Raw genomic sequence first — 15,827 nt, 5'->3', positions numbered from 1 at the left:
CAGCCCCACTCCTCATAGCATGGCAGGTATGGGGCACATTGCCAGAGGTCCTCTTCTCTTCCCTCTGTTCTTGTAGCACCATTGGAGATGCAGCTGTGGCCAGGGAGTGATCTGGCATGTGCTCTGCCAGTTGCTTATAGGTCATGACATTCTGGTGACACTTGTTCAGAGGGACTGGATGTGCTTCTCTTCCCAGAGGGCAAGGCAGGCCAGGAGCACCAGATGGGACCAACAAAACAGCAGAGGTATACACACCACAAAGCTACTTTTGGTGACTAAACTACCTCTTTTGCTGACAAAATAAAACCACCTCAATGAGAGACAGAGCTTTTTGTGGCCAAGTGACAAAGCATCAGCATAGATGCTGCCGGTATGTCACTGTAACTGGCCTCCCCCAGTATCCCACAATGCCTGCTGTGACCACTCCACTGCCCTGCATTTCAGCTACACAGGCATGCGCCCCTCCCCTTCCAAAGCTCCAGGAAGTTCTGAAACTCTAGAGCTCACATAGCTGCTACCCAGCTGAGCATGCAGCTCCTAGCAGCAAAACAGCAAACACGCTCCTGCCTGGACTACTGGGGAGGGGTGGATCATTGGTCTGTGGGAGAACTTGGAGGGAATCACAGAATCATTAATGTGGAATCCTGCTCTCCCCAGCCCTAGGAGCACGGTGGCTGGCAGGTAGGCAGGGTGGGCTGCTGCAGAAGGGGGAAAGACTCATGTTGTGCTGAGGCAGGGGTTGATGAATGCAGGGTGGGGGGTCCCCCTCCACCACCACCACCACTTCAGGATTGGTTGCTCAGACTGCTGTCCAAACTTAAAGAGACAGCATGCCAACACTTTCCCCCAACACACACTTTGTCTCTTCCCCCTCACACACATGCTCCTTGTCACACACTCTCAACCTCTCCACCCCACACACTTCAGTTGAAAAGCAGCTTGCGATCTAATAGGATGCCCATGGAACAATGGGACTGAGAAATCTGCATCATGTGATGCTGTACCTGACCTATGAGGCATTGCAAACCTTTCCCAAAGCACCCTGCAGCCAGTTGCGCAGTGGGATAGACAGTGCACTGCGTCAATGCAAGAGCTGCTAGTGTGGATGCGCTCTGCCAACGCAAGGAGCACAGTGTGGACATGCAACAGCAGTTTAATTAAAGCAGCGTAACTTTTGTTTACACACACTACAGGGTTTTGTTGACAAGGCCTAGGATTCCTAAAAGGGTGCACATGGAGATGTGTCATCTGGTCAAGAGCAGTAGAGCGCACAGAGGTAAACACAGGCTGACCTGGGTGCGAAGCAATGCAGTGGGGGATAGCAGTGGGAGAACTGCCAGAAGTGGTATAGAAGTAATCCAAACAAACCTTATACCAGTAGAACTAAGGCGTACAGTAACATCACCTCCAAAGAGGATTCATTGAAGTGGGATAAGACAGCAGATAAATAAATAAAACTAACTTCTGCTTGAGAACTCAATACAATTTATGCCAAAATAGCTAAAGTTATAACTAGACTTGACAGAATTCTATTTTTATTTTTCATCATTTCTACATTCTACCCACCAAGACAACAGAAGAGTTTCCACCTACACATTTTTGTGAATCCATTAGTACAGCCATGTGGACACTCAGCACTTTGGGCATGTTCCTCTACAGGCCCACTGGCATTACGTTTACATTATGCTTTGTCAAATCAATAGCATTCATCAACTGAAAAATTGCATTGAGCTGCAGCTCCCCTTTCCCTAACATTGATTATCAATACAATCTGTACACAAACGCACTGCCTTCATTTAACTGGCTACAGAACATTCATTTTCCACCACTACACTCTGACATCAAAGTAAGAGCACAACACGTCCCTGATCACTGGGGGCACCTTGTAGCTGTTCACAACATACAGGAAATCCCTCTGCCTCTCAGCCTTTGGTGAGGATCTCCCCTGGCTTTCACAGATGTTGTGCAAAACACAGCAACCACCTATCAAGTGAGGCAGAGATTGCTCAGCAGCCTCCAGCCTTCTCAAGAGGTTCCTCCTCCTCCTCCCCTTCAGTCTTCCAAATGCGCATTTCACTGGACTAGCTGCTCAGAGTGTAGTTAAACAGCTCCTTTCTCCTGTCCAAGGGGCCAGGAAAATGGTTCATAAGCCAGGAAGGCAGTGGATAAACTGGCTCTGGAAATGACAGGAGTGGGGGTAGAAAGGGGTTGGATGGCAGGTGATTTTCAAAGTAAAAGAACCAAATAAGTATAAAAATTCATAATTGGGAGAAACCATTAATGAGATGGAATTATTAATGAATTGCTTCTCATATGACTATTTCAGGAAAACCAAACCAACACATAGAATGATTGATTATTGATATTAAGGAGACTGCAGCAGACCAAAATTGGTGATGAATCCTGGTCACATGCCACCTGAGGCACGTTGCGCATATGCTAAAAAGAAATGAGACTGCAATCCAGGAGTAACCGCTTAAAAATGAACAAAGGATTCTGCTTCCTTTATACTAAAGTACAGCCCAAAACAAAACAACTGAACTCAAATTTAAAATAGGGAAACATTTAAGTAATCAAAACTGATTGAAGAAACCAACAAAAAATTAAATCCACAAGGATTATCTAAATGAGACACCCCAACTGAAAAAAAGGTAAATAAAACAAATGATACAATGTATGAAATCTTAAAATAACATCTTAACTAACATGAAATTCTAAAATAGAATAACTTTGGATACTAACAAGCATCAATGGTTCCCGCCCCCAAATAAAATTCACTTGTAGCGAAGTATCATCAACAGAATGTAACCGCTAATCTTAAAGAAAACATTTCAGATAACCATGTATAACCTCAGTGAAGTAACTGGATTAAAACTTTTAAACTCAAAACAAATTTGGGTGAAACTAGATAGGTTGAATAGTACAAACACTGAAAGTTGTGTAGACAGCACAAAATCTACCAAATCCATTATTACTACTTTTATTTCTGTCTTAATAAGGTAGCATTGTGAGGCTAAGCATGATTTAAGGCAAATTCGCAAGTCATAGGATCACTACAGCTCAAAATTCAGCAGTGTTTAGACACATGTATCTAGTTGGAAATAGTTACAATGACACATAATAAATGGGGTACAAGAATCACCCAATTTGATTATTATACAACAATGCAGATGAGAGAGGATTAGCTTTGGTTTGGTGGAGTTAATAGGCAATTTTACAAGGGTGAAAGTTCAGAAAGCAGTTTGATTAACCAACGTATTCAAATTAAAGTTAGTCAAGGAGAGTGAGGGATTTTTCTTGGAAAGTTGAAAGGCAGTATATTGCAGGGAGATCCTGGTATTTGACTTAATTGGCAGCGGGGGGGGAAGGGGGGGGAGAGATTATTAAAGGTAATTCAATACATCAATAGGTAAACATTGTAACATTCAAATATAGAAAGAATTATCACAAAGTACCCTGCTTCTGGTATATAAAATTGACAAATGTAAAATAAGAACTAGTTAAATTCCTATTCCAAGATTGGGAAAAGGTTTGTGTGAAGTGTAAAATATAAACATATTAGTTCATTCTGTAGTTAGAAACACACAACACAACTGAAGTTAGTACAAAATTATTCTAAGGTTTAGAACATACACAAATAAAGACTGACGTGAGATTTTGAAGTTAGTTCTCTCGCTCACACACAGTGTAGTGTTACAAGGGTGAGAGATCTAAGGATGCTTCTCTAACCTGCACTTAATTCTCACTCAGATGCAAAAACCGAATAGCTGGAGGTGCGGAGGGAAAAATCCAGGGAAGAGCAGAACAGTGATTAACAAAGTTGCTAGTTCTTAGTAACACTTCAAGATAGGACTTGAGCTGAAACAAGACAACAAAGATACAGTAACACAATCAGCACAGCTGAGATTTAGTTATGTCCTCCTCAAACCAAAAATTTGAAGGGTAGCTCTTTTAAGCAGTAAGCCAGATAATTTAGTAAGCCAAGTTAAGTGCATCCAGCACCACACACCCATGGTGTGAACAATAAGTCTGGCAGCTACAGGTTACAGCATGTCATTTAAAGCAGCCAAAATCTGCAATGTTGTCAGATTCAAACCCTATCTTACTCTAGTTATGTCCTTTAACGCTCTGTTTCTTTGAAGCACAGAAAATCCCTATGGAATTGTCGCAGCAAGCTTTGATTTCCTAAATCTTTCTGCACTTTCAAGCAGGTGCAATTTCTCACCCTTCCTTCTGCTGTTCAGCGTACAGCCTTCTTTGTGGTGAGTGGTGGGACTTAGGATCTTACGATCACTGGAGAAGGGGGATTGGATCCAGAGTCACCCACCTTATAGGTGGGTGCCCTGGCCCTCAGGCTGTGGAATCATTCTTACTCTGGCCCAATGATTCCTTAAGTATTTATATACAGTGGAGCTGCTTCACTAGGAGAGACAAGGAGACACTCACATCAGAATATCCCATGTCTTGGTAGTTCAGCCACTCTCCTGAGAAGTGCAAGATCCCTGTTCAAATCCCTTTGCCTCAGTAGGTAGTGGGGGGACATGAACAAGGTGTCTCCCACATCCTGGGTGAATAAAATAACCATGAAGCTAAAGGTTATAAAGAAGCTCCTCCATCTGCTTCCTCCCCAGCTGTGTTGTGTGGAGATAGGTGACCTCTGAATAGGACTTCTGTATCAGACCCCATTGGCAGAGGAACATCTAACTTCCCCAGTTCCTGACTTGAAGGAAGAGATAGGCACCTATCTCCATAAAAAGGATGGCGCTTAGAAGACTCCTCTCCTGGTGGCATCCTCCACTGGGCAGCTTAAGTGGCTTCCCACCTAGTATGCTGGGTTCTGTGCCAAGATTGATTTTAAAAAGCAAAGTTTCACTGATGTTTTGGGTTTTCTTTTAAGATTTTTATTGTTGTTGGTTTTTTTTTTTTAAACGAAGTTGCACCCTGATGGTTTTTTGCTTAATTCTAAATGACCTGAAAATCAAAAAGGAATCCTACAAAAAGTGGAAACATGGTCAGATTAATAAGTAGTACAAAAGAACAGCACAAGAACAGAGAGACAAAAGCAGAAAGGCTAAGGCGCAAAATGAGTTACACCTGGCAAGGGACAGAAAAGGTTCTTTAAATACATTAGGAGCAAGAGAAAGACAACAAAAAGTGTGGGCACTCTATTTAGGAGGAAGGAGAGCAACAATAGGTGCTTAATGCCTATTTTCCTTTAATCGTCGCTAAAATCATCAATGATGACCAGATACTTAACACAATTAATATTGACAACCAGGGGAAATGAAAGCAAACCAAAATAGGGTAAAACCAGGTTAAAGAATATTTAGATAAGTTATATGTATTCCAGTCAGCAGGCTCTAATTAAATTAATCCCAGGGTACATAAAGAACAAGCTGAAGCAATCTCCAAGTCATTGGAATTCTCAAAGAGAATTCCTGGAGGACAGTGAGATCCCAGAAGACTGGAGAAGGGCAAACATGGTACTTATCTTTAAAAAAAAGGAACAAGAAGGACCTGGGGAATTATAGTTCAGTCAGCCTATCTTCACCAGATGGAAAGATACTGGAGCAAAGTATTAAACAATCAATTTGTAAGCACCGGGGGATAATAGGTTATAAGCCATAGTCACAATAGATTTGTCAAGAACAAATCATGCCAAACCAATTCAGTTTCCTTCTTTGATAGGATTACTGATTTAGTGGTTGGGAGGAAGCAGTAGACATGTTATAACCTGATTTTAGTAAGGTTTTTGACACAGTTCCATACGACATTCTCATAGGCAAACTAGGGAAATGTGGTCTAGAGGAAATTACTATAAGGTGGGTGCACAACATGTTGAAAGACCATACTCAAAGTGTAGTTATCAATGGTTTCCTGTCAAATTGGGAGATTGTATCCAGTGGGTTCCCACCAGGGTCAGTCCTGGGTCCGGCACTATTCAATATTTTAATTAATGACCCAATAATGCAGTAGAGAGTATGCTTATAAAATTTGCAGATGACAGCAAGCTAGAAGGGGTTCCAAGCACTTTGGAGGACAGGTTTAAAATTCAAAATGACCTTGACAAATTGGAGAATTGGTTTGGATTCAAAACAAGATGAAATTAAATAAAGACAAGTGCATAGTACTTCACTTAGGAAGGAAAAATCAAATGTAGAACAATAAAATGGGAAACAACTGTTTAGGTGGTAGTACTACTGAAAAGAACCGGGGGTGGGGGTGGGGGGAAGGAGTGGGGGCTCAGAGGAGAGCAATAAAAATGATTAAAGGTTTAGAAAACCTGACCTACGAGTAAAGATTTTTAAAATGAGCATATTTAGTCTTGAGAACAGAAGACTGAAGGGTGACCTGAAAATAGTCTTTCAATATGTTAAGAGCTGTTATAAAGGGGATGGTGAACAATTTTTCTCCATGTCCACTGAAGATAGCACATGAAGTGATGGGCTTAATCTGTAGCCAAGAAGATTTAGAAAGTTTTTCCTAATATCTCACCTAAATATAAGGGTTACTAAGCTCTTCAATTGGCTTCCAAGGGAGGTCGAGGAGTCCCTATCATCGGAAGCTTTTAAAAAAAAAAAAGTTGGACAAACACCTGTCAGGGATGGTCTAGGTTTACTTGGTCCGCTGGCCACAGAGCAGGGGACTGGACTTGATGGTCCCTTCCAGCCCACCCCTGCATTTCTACAGTTCTATGAGAAAGGGTTTTTTCCCCCGCCAGGTTTTTTTGTTGGGCTTTGAGTATGCTCCTCCTGCTGCCCAGCATGATTGACGAACACCTGTTCTGCAACTCTCCCTCATTTCTGCCTGGCAGCCAAAGGACTCATTATTTCTTTTAAAAGTGAGCAGAGGCACTTGATTAACAATTCCACTTTTTATTTTTTAAGATTATAAATTTAACTGATGGGTTTGTCTTGACTATTTGAAGAGCAAGATTTTTTTCCTTATTTCAGAATCTGTAAGGGTTCAGAGTGGACTTCAGTACAGGTTAGGTTTCAGATGGGTTTAGTTTCCCTTCCTGCAGCTGGGCTATTACTATTCCTTCTTGCATATTATTAAAAATCCTTCTGATTAGCTGATGGCCCAGGTAAGAGAGAGGGAGCTTTAAATTATGGGAAGAACATTTCTTGTCCTGCAGCATTTTGAAAGACAATTTCACTTTCTTTTGGAAGTCAAGGATGTTGTTCCCCTGAGCAAACAACATCCGCACCCCACTGGGAATCATAGCCCTAGGGGTGCGAGTCAGATGTATAAGGGTGGTGGTGTGTGGAGATAAGGGGTACATGGGGAGGTATGTGTGAGAGTCGGGGGGGGCAGGGGGAGTGCAATAAACAAATCTCATCACAACATGGGAATCTTATCTCAGTCTCTTGGTCTACACATGTTCCAGGCATGTGATTTCATTCTCTGCTTTAATAACTAACTATTGCAGGTCCTCATTACAGGGCCACTCCAGCCTGCCCTGACCCTTTGAGATTCATGGGTCTCAATAGAGGTCTTATACACATGACCCATTCCTAGGTGTTGTGTCCTGTGTGGATTCTCTGATGTGTAATGAGGTTTGAGCTGTCACTGAAGCCTTTCCCACATTTAGCTCACTTATAGGGTCTCTCTCCGCCACATGGGTTCTCTGATGCTTAATTAGGGTTGATTTCCGACTGAAGCTTTTCCTGCAGTCGGGGCAGTTATAGGGTCTCTCTCCTGTGTGGATTCTCTGATGTTGAATAAGGTTGGAACTTTGACTGAAGCTTTTCCTGCACTCATTGCATTTGTAGGGTCTGTCCTCAAGGTGAGTGCTCTGATGATTACAAAGGGCTGAGCTGCTACAGAAACTTTTCCCACAGTGAAGACACTCATAGGGTCTCTCTCCACTGTGGATTCTCTGATGTTTCCTAAGGGCTGAGCTCGCATTGAAGCTTTTCCCACATGCGGGGCATTTAAAGGGTTTCTCAGCCATGTGGATTCTCTTGTGAGTAACAAGAGTTGACTTCAGTCTGAAGCTTTCCCCGCAGTCAGGGCAATTATAGAGTCTCTCTCCCATGTGAATTCTCTGATGTGTATAAAGGTTTGAGCTTTGACTAAAGCTTTTCCCACATTCGCTGCATTTGAAGGGTTTCTCTCCTGTGTGGGTTCTCTGGTGACTAGTAAGGTGTGCACTGTGACTGAAGTTTTTCCCACACTCAGCGCAGGTATAGGGTTTCTCTTGTGTGTGGATTCTCTGATGTGATAGAAGGGTCGATCTACGACTGAAGCTTTTCCTGCACTCAAGACATTCAAAGGGTTTCTCTCCCGTGTGGATTCTCTGATGTGACAGAAGGTTTGAACTCTGATTGAAGCTTTTCCCGCAGTCAGGACACTTATAGGGTTTCTCTCCTGTGTGGATTCTCTGATGTTGAATAAGGTTGGAGCTCACACTGAAGCTTTTCCCACACACGGGGCAGTCATAGGGTCTTTCTCCTGTGTGAGTTCTCTGATGCAATAGAAACTTTGAGCTCACACTGAAGCTTTTCCCACACTCATTACATTTATAGGGTTTCTCTCCCATGTGGATTCTCTGATGGTGAATAAGGGTTAAGCTCTGACTGAAGCTTTTCCCACAATCACCGCACGAGTAGGGACTCTCTCCAGTGCGAATTCTCTGTTGAACAGTTTCTTTGATTTTCTTGATGCCTCTGCTCTTGTGAGTGGATTTACCCAGTCTCTCCTCTGAGTAGTTTCCCTGCTTCCTTTCTGGTCTGTGCTGAATTTCACAGGCTTCTCCCTGCTCAGGACTCTGGGAAACATCAGATCTTCCTGATACCATCCCCTGTGGTTCCAATTGCTCAGGACTTTCCTGCTGCGGATTCTCCTCCTCATTCACCATCCCATCACCTGTTGGGACAGAGAGCAAATCCAGACAGGAGTCAGTCCCTGTGCCAGGGACAGGGAACCTCAGAAAGGGGAGAACAAACCCAAATAACTGCTAGGGAGATTGAACGATCAGGAGCTGAATCCTGCTCCCCCCATACCCTTCCCCATAGGAGGGGACCCATCTTTCCTCCACATCCTATGAGCATAGATGAAGGGTCAGACAAGCTTGATGAAAATGCGTATGTGATGTCTGCCAGGATGATAGAATAACTGATTTCTGAGTACGTTTAACTGATTCCTCACCTGTGTGGGGGTCTCTCAGAATCTCCCTTTCCTCATAGTCCTGGAGACCAGAAACGCACAGCCTCTCCCCTCGTTCCAGGTGGGAGATCACGTCAGGTTTGGAAACTGGGAATCCTGCTTGGCAGAGGCGGTGAGGAAACAAGTGTTGATCTTGGTCATTAAGCTCAGGGCTGTTATTACTTCCAAACCAAGGATCTGAGCAGCCCACCCAGGGAGGCTTCTTCCTCTCCCTACCCCTAACCCTATGGGGACTGCACTATAAATCATACAACATCCCATGATGTGCAGCTCTGGAGCAGGAGTTCACCCACTCTGCCTCGGGAATGGCCTTGACTTATTCCCCTGAGGAGTTGAGCAGAGTTGCTACACTCTGAAGTTACCTGGGGTACGATTTAGCCTCCATCATTTACAGTCACGTCTCCCCCCCACACATCCCTTCTCAACACAAGGCAGAACAGGAGGATATACTCAGACCATCAACTCTTTGGTATGGGGACTCTCTCCTAGTCTGCATCCATGCAGCACCTAGCTCCACTGGTGTCACCTGATTGGGGACCCTAGGTTCTCCCCAAATGATAAGCTGCTCAGAAATAAACAGAGGAAACACCACCCAGGGCCTGGAAAAAGATCACTATACACCTGCTCCCTGTCCAGTGCAGAGAGCAAAGAGCCTCCTCTCATGAGTCACGATGGTCCAGCACAAGGGCCCCCATACGCTTGCTGATCAACTGTCATTCAGTCCTTCCCCTTTATCCATAAGACCGGATCTGGCCCTGCTGGGGCCTGGCTGACTCCCACCTCAGGCCTGGTATTGGCTTTTCCTACCCCCTTAGCCTGCTCCATACACCTCAGACCCAGAGAGGACAGCTCTGGCTGTGGAGTAGACATTCTCCTCCCACCTTGGCTCAAATCACAGAATCATAGAAATATGTTGCTGAAAAGAGCAGCAAGAGCTCATCTGTCCCAGCCCCCTGCATTGAGACAGAAGTAGGTACCCCAAGACCGACCCTGACAGATGTTTGTCTATCCTGTTCTTAAAAGCAACCAGTGACTGGCTCTTTGTCTACACTCGCAATTGAATGACAAAACTTTTGTCTTTCAGAGGTGTTAAACACCCCCATCACCTGAAAGACAAAAGTTTTGTCATGACAAGTGCCAGTGTGAACAGAGCACTCCTGCTGACAAAGCGAATGCCACTCATTGTGGGTGGAAGTTTTTTGTCAGTAGGAGAGCTGTCAAACAGCGGATACGCTGCACAACTTTTAGCGGCAGGGCTGTGGCAACACAGCCATGTCGCTAAAAGCTGTGTACTGTAGACAAAGCCTGGAATTTCACAACTTTCCTTGTTAACCTGTTCCATTACCTAACTGTTCTTACAGATGGGAAAAACTTTCTAATACCAAACCTAAATCTCCCTTGCTGCAGGTTAAGCCCATCCATCACTTCATTTCCTATGTTCTGTGGACATAGAGAACAATCGATCACCTGCCTCTTCATAACACACCTTCCCACATTTGAAGACTGGTATCAGGTCTCCCACTCAGTCTTCTTTTCTCAAGACTAAACATGACCACTTCTTTTTGCCTTTTCTCATAGGTCAGGTTTTTTTGCTCTCCTCTATACTCTCTCCAATGTGTCCACATCTTTCCAAAAGTGAGACACCCAGAAGTGTTCACAGTACTCCAAATGAGTCCTAATGAGTGCCAAGTAGGGAGGGACAATTACCTACTGTGTCATACATATGACTCTCTCGTTAATACAGCCTAGCATGATATTAGCCTTTTTCGCAATTACATCACATTGTTGGCTCACATTCAATTTGTGATCCACTATAACTCCCAAATGCTTTTCTACAGTACTACTTCCTGGCCAGTTATTGCACATTGTGTATTTGTGCATTTGATTTATCCTTTCTCAGCGTAACACTTTGGATTTGACTTGATTTATTCTTGACAAATCAATGTTGACTATTACTTATCCACTAGGTGCTTACAAATTGATTGTTTAATAATTGGTTCAATGTCTATGCAGGTATCAAAGTTAGGCTGATTGGCCTATAATTTGCAAGTCATCTTTGTTCCTCCTTTTAATGATAAGTACTATGCTTGTCCTTCTCCAGTCTCTGGGACCTCACCTGTCTTCCATGAATTCTCAAAGATAACTGTTAATAGTTCCGAGATTGCTTCAGCTAGTTCCTTAAGTACCCCAGGATGAATTTGGTCAGTCCCCGATGACTTAAAGAATATTTAAGTAAGTTAGATGTATTCAATCTGTTCTTTCTCTACTCTGGCTTGTGTTCCTTCCCCCTTGTTTTTGATATTAGTTCTATTAAGCTTCTGGTCAACATTATATTTTTTTTTTTTTACTAAACACTAAAGGAAAATAGGAATTAACAACTCAGCCTTCCTGATGTTATAATTTTTAGCTCTCTTTCCCCTCCAAGTAGTGGGCCTACACTGTCTTTCGTTTTGCTCTTGCTCCTCATGTATTTACAGGACCTCTTCTCATTGCCTTTTATGTCCCTTGCTATTTGTAACTCATTTTGTGGCTCAGCCTTTTTGATTTTCTCGCTACATGCCTCTGCTGTTATTTCATACTCATCCTTAGCAAGTTGTCCATGTTTCCACTTTTTGCAGGATTCCTTTTCAATGTTCGTGTCATTAAAGACCTCCTGATGCAGCAATATTGGCCCCTTGCTATTCTTCCTATCTTTCTGTATTATTGGGATATGCTTTTTGTCTTGTAAATATTGTCTTTTTGAGAAACTGCCAGCTCTCCTGAACTCCTTTTTCCCTTAGACTTTCTTCCTATGGGACCAAACATACCAAGTTCTCAGAGTTTGTGAAAGCCTGCTTTTTGGAAGAACATTGTCCTTATTCTGCTAATTTCCCTCCTTTTCCTTAGATGCAGGACAGTTTCATCCAAAGAAATCCCACCAAGTGAATCCCCATAGTTCCTGAATCCTCAGGTTCCTAGTCGAGCATCTCTCTTATAGTTAGTACTTGAGTCACATTAGTGCTTGGTGAATAGGGAAGTTTGCTGAATTGGAACTTGACCAAATTTCTGACTAATCTACAGATCTGCAAACATAGATTGCCAGATGTAAAGGTCAGAAGGGAGTATTAGGATTATCTAGTCTGACCTCCTGTACATTAGACAGGTCAGACAACCTTGCGCAGAAATTCCTGCATCAAGTCCATATCTTGTGGTTGAGCTAGACATATTTGTTAGAAAGAGACATCCAAGCTTGATTCAAAGACTCCTAGTGATGGAGAATCCACCACATCCCTGCGTAAATTACTCCAATGGTTAATTCACCTCACTGTTAAACATCTGCACTTTATGACTGGTCTGAATTTATCCAGCTTCAGCTTCCAGCCTCTGGATCTCCTTCTGATTTTGTCTGCTAGATTAAGGAACCCTGTGCTGTCAGAAATCTCCCTCTGTAGATACCTAAGGCTTCTGTTCAAAATACTGCTTAATCTTCTCCTGGATAAATTCAATATATGGAGCGCTTTAAGTCTCTCACTCTAAGGCACATTTTCCAAACTTGAAATCATTCTTGTGGCACTTTTATGAACCCTTTGCCAATTTGTGAATATTCTTCTGACCTCCCTGGGCCGTCCCCCAGACATTCATATAGTACATCGATAGACTCACAGAATACTCTCAGACCACCAGTTACCTCATATACCCTCCCTCAGCCCCAGAACACAGCCCCCTCAGTGCAAGGAACCATCACGGCCAAGAAGAGACACCAGGACCAACATCCTCCTTCCAAGAACTCAGCACCTTGGCAGAAGAGGTAGCTCTAGAGACACTAATGGCAACCAGCCTCATGATTCCTGTCCATGGCTTTCCTGACAGGTAGAAAAGTCTGGAACATCTGGGAGCTCCTGCTCACATATCTGGCTCAGGCAGAATACAGTCAAGATGGAGACAAAGTGCACTTAAAAATCTTGGTTCTGGGAAGAGTAGCACCATCAACATATCCCTCAATCTTCTGTCTTGTGGGAAGGGACAATATCACAGACACACAATCTAGGGACTAACAGGGCAGATCGTCATAGAAATATGGGGGACCAATTAAGAATCCTGAAGAGAAGCTGACCCAGATGCTTCTGAGACCCCACAGTTTCTAATACCCAATGGGACAGGAATCCTTACCCAGCGAGGTCACGGTCTCATAATTCTCCTGCATAACATCCCTGTACAGGGCCCTCTGACCTACATCCAGCAGGGCCCATTCTTCCTCAGAGAAATACACAGCCACCTCCTCGAAGGTCACCGGCTCTGCTGCAGCCATTTCCCTTTCTCGTCTCTCCGTTGATGGGATGAACTGGAGCAAATGTGGATTTTATTCTGCAGCCTGTCAGAGTGAGAAGGGCGATAGGGAAGGTTTCAGAAGAGGTTTAATCCATTACACACCCCAGTTTTCCCCAGACTCCTTCCCTGCCAACAGACACTCTCTGTCATCCTAGACTCTGTCATCCTGGAGAATACTTGAGCCAAAACACTAAAAAACAAAACAAAACAACCCAAAGTTTAGTCCCAAATCTGTAGTCAAGTCTCTCAATAAGTGGCCTGCGTTTCAAGAATGTTGAGCCTGCCACATTGGGTCTCAGTTCTGAGTGTCCAGCCTTGCTGATAATTAGGCCAATGACTGAGCTGCCTGAACACAGACGTAGGTGTCTACATTAGTCTCTTGTTTTTTAAGGATCCTGGCTTTTATCACTTTATTTACAGCCCAGCCCCTCCCACAAGGACTAAATCCATACAGACTTTTAAACACTGTTAGTGACAGAGAGTAAGTGAAGTCAACGGAAGCACTGAGATGCTTAATATTAAATATGTGAGAGTGTTTGTAGGATGAGTTCCTAAGATTCATACAGCTTAAGGCCACAAAGGACTATGAGATCATCAGTCTGACTTCTGTATGTCACAGTCCCTTGCATTTTACTCAGTTACACCAGTTCTGAGCCCCATGACCTGCATTTGTCTAAAGTATATTGGTCAGAAAAGCATCCAGTATTTATTTGAAGACATCAAGAGATGGAAAATCCACCACTTCCCCTGGTCATTTGTTCCAGTGGTTAATCACTTTCACCCTGTGGGGTGGGAGGGTCTAGCCCAAGCCAAGAAGTCTAGGTAGCAATGAAACAGCGCTGCTACCAGAACCCCATGAGCCCATGTCAGCTAGCATAGGCCAGCTACGGGTTTTTCCTTTTGCTGTGTAGACATACCCTCTGTGGCTCAAAAGCTGGTCTCTCTCATGACCAGAAGTTGGTCCAATAATATATTGCCTCACCCACCTTGTCTCTTGACTAGGAATCCTTTCTCAGTCAAATGTAAAATTTTTACTTAAATTCTTAAGGGACTAGAATTATTTTAAAAATAAAATGGTAAAATTGTAATTTGCTCTTTTCCCAGGCCCCTTCTCAAAAACAAGCTAAGTGTTTTCCCATATCAAACTTTCCAAATAAATTCATCCAGGACAGAGACTCTCTGCTCTAAAATGAGCTTAGGAATTGTCAAACTATGTCAGACCTGAGGCCTGTCAGGTAACTCTGAGTGTGTTGTAAGGAACTGAAAAGGTCCCTTTAGACTAAAACGGTGCAGCCAACACGGTCCATGTCACTGTGCAGTCCAGCTATACTGAAAGAGCAGAATAAAAGCAGACACTTTGGGGGATCCCCCGACACGGTCCCCAGGGCAGCGCATCGACCCAGCAGCGCGGGGACCAGGCAGAAGCAGGAACTGGCTTTTCCTCTCCCTGCTCCTCCCCAGGGAAGTCAACCTGCCACGGGGTGCTGCAGGGAACGGAGCTGGGCAAGGCTGGGAGCCGGGAACCTCCCTCCCCACTGATTGCTCCTGCTGCCCCTGCCAGCCTCTGCCCATCTCCCTCCTGCTCCGTCCCCTCGGGCTGGGAGACTCGGTCCCTGGCCCAGCCCGGCCCGTTCGCTCTCCCGGCGCTGGCTCGGCTCCTGCAGGCGCTCAGGGGGGCAGAGCCGGGGGGCGGGGGTCAGGGAGGGCAGCAGCTCCGGGACTCGCAGACCCCCGCCCCCCCGGGAGCAGAGCTGGGGCGAGGAGGGGCCGTTGGTGCAGAGTCACTTTCCTGCCCGGCCCCGGCCCTTCCCCCTCACCTGCAGGCTCCGGCTCAGGGGCTGGTGTCGGCAGAGCCAGGGGCTGGGTCCAGCACCCGGAGAAAGTCCCCCGGCTGGGCCCAGAGGGGGGTTAGTGCAGGTCTCTCCCCGCACAGACCCCGCTGGGCAGCAGCGGCTCAGCCCGGACTCAGTATGGAGCTGAAGGCAGCAGTCAGTGTTTGACTCAGGAAGTCCAACCCCCACCTGTGCAGCAGCAAGAGCCAGAGCAACTTCCCCTCCCTCAGCACTAAGCAGAGCAGCAGCCGGGCGTTCCAGTGGTAACCCCTCAGCTGCTGGATGCCAGCCAGAATCCTTCTCTCCTTCCTGAGCTGAGAGAAACCCCCACTGTGTAGACACAGAGTCCTGGAGCAATGCGCTCTCTGGTGCCATCCCAGGCTCTCAGAAGCCTCCTGTATGGCTACCTCCCTCAGCCACCCTGTGCTATTTATTTTGCTGTCCCAGCAGGAACTGTTCCCTCCCTCTCGCCCCCGACAGGGATGCGGCAGACGAATCAGGTGAGAAACTGCTTCC

At 44.9% G+C, this 15,827-nt stretch overlaps 1 protein-coding gene across 1 annotated transcript; it reads right to left on the bottom strand.

The window, feature by feature from the left end:
* Positions 1–7,595: 7,595 nt before the first annotated feature.
* LOC140898221 (uncharacterized) lies at positions 7,596–15,801 on the bottom strand. Its single transcript, XM_073311747.1, is given in 5 exon segments — positions 7,596–7,616; positions 7,619–8,871; positions 9,154–9,267; positions 13,321–13,522; positions 15,297–15,801. Coding segments are annotated over 4 exon segments (1,527 nt in total). The 5' UTR covers positions 13,460–13,522; positions 15,297–15,801.
* Positions 15,802–15,827: the final 26 nt, after the last annotated feature.

This window comes from Lepidochelys kempii, chromosome 14, assembly GCF_965140265.1.
Source record: "Lepidochelys kempii isolate rLepKem1 chromosome 14, rLepKem1.hap2, whole genome shotgun sequence".
Taxonomy (NCBI): Eukaryota; Metazoa; Chordata; order Testudines; family Cheloniidae; genus Lepidochelys; species Lepidochelys kempii.
The sequence above is the reverse complement of the archived record's forward strand: the minus strand, read 5'-3'. Positions and strand labels throughout refer to the sequence as shown.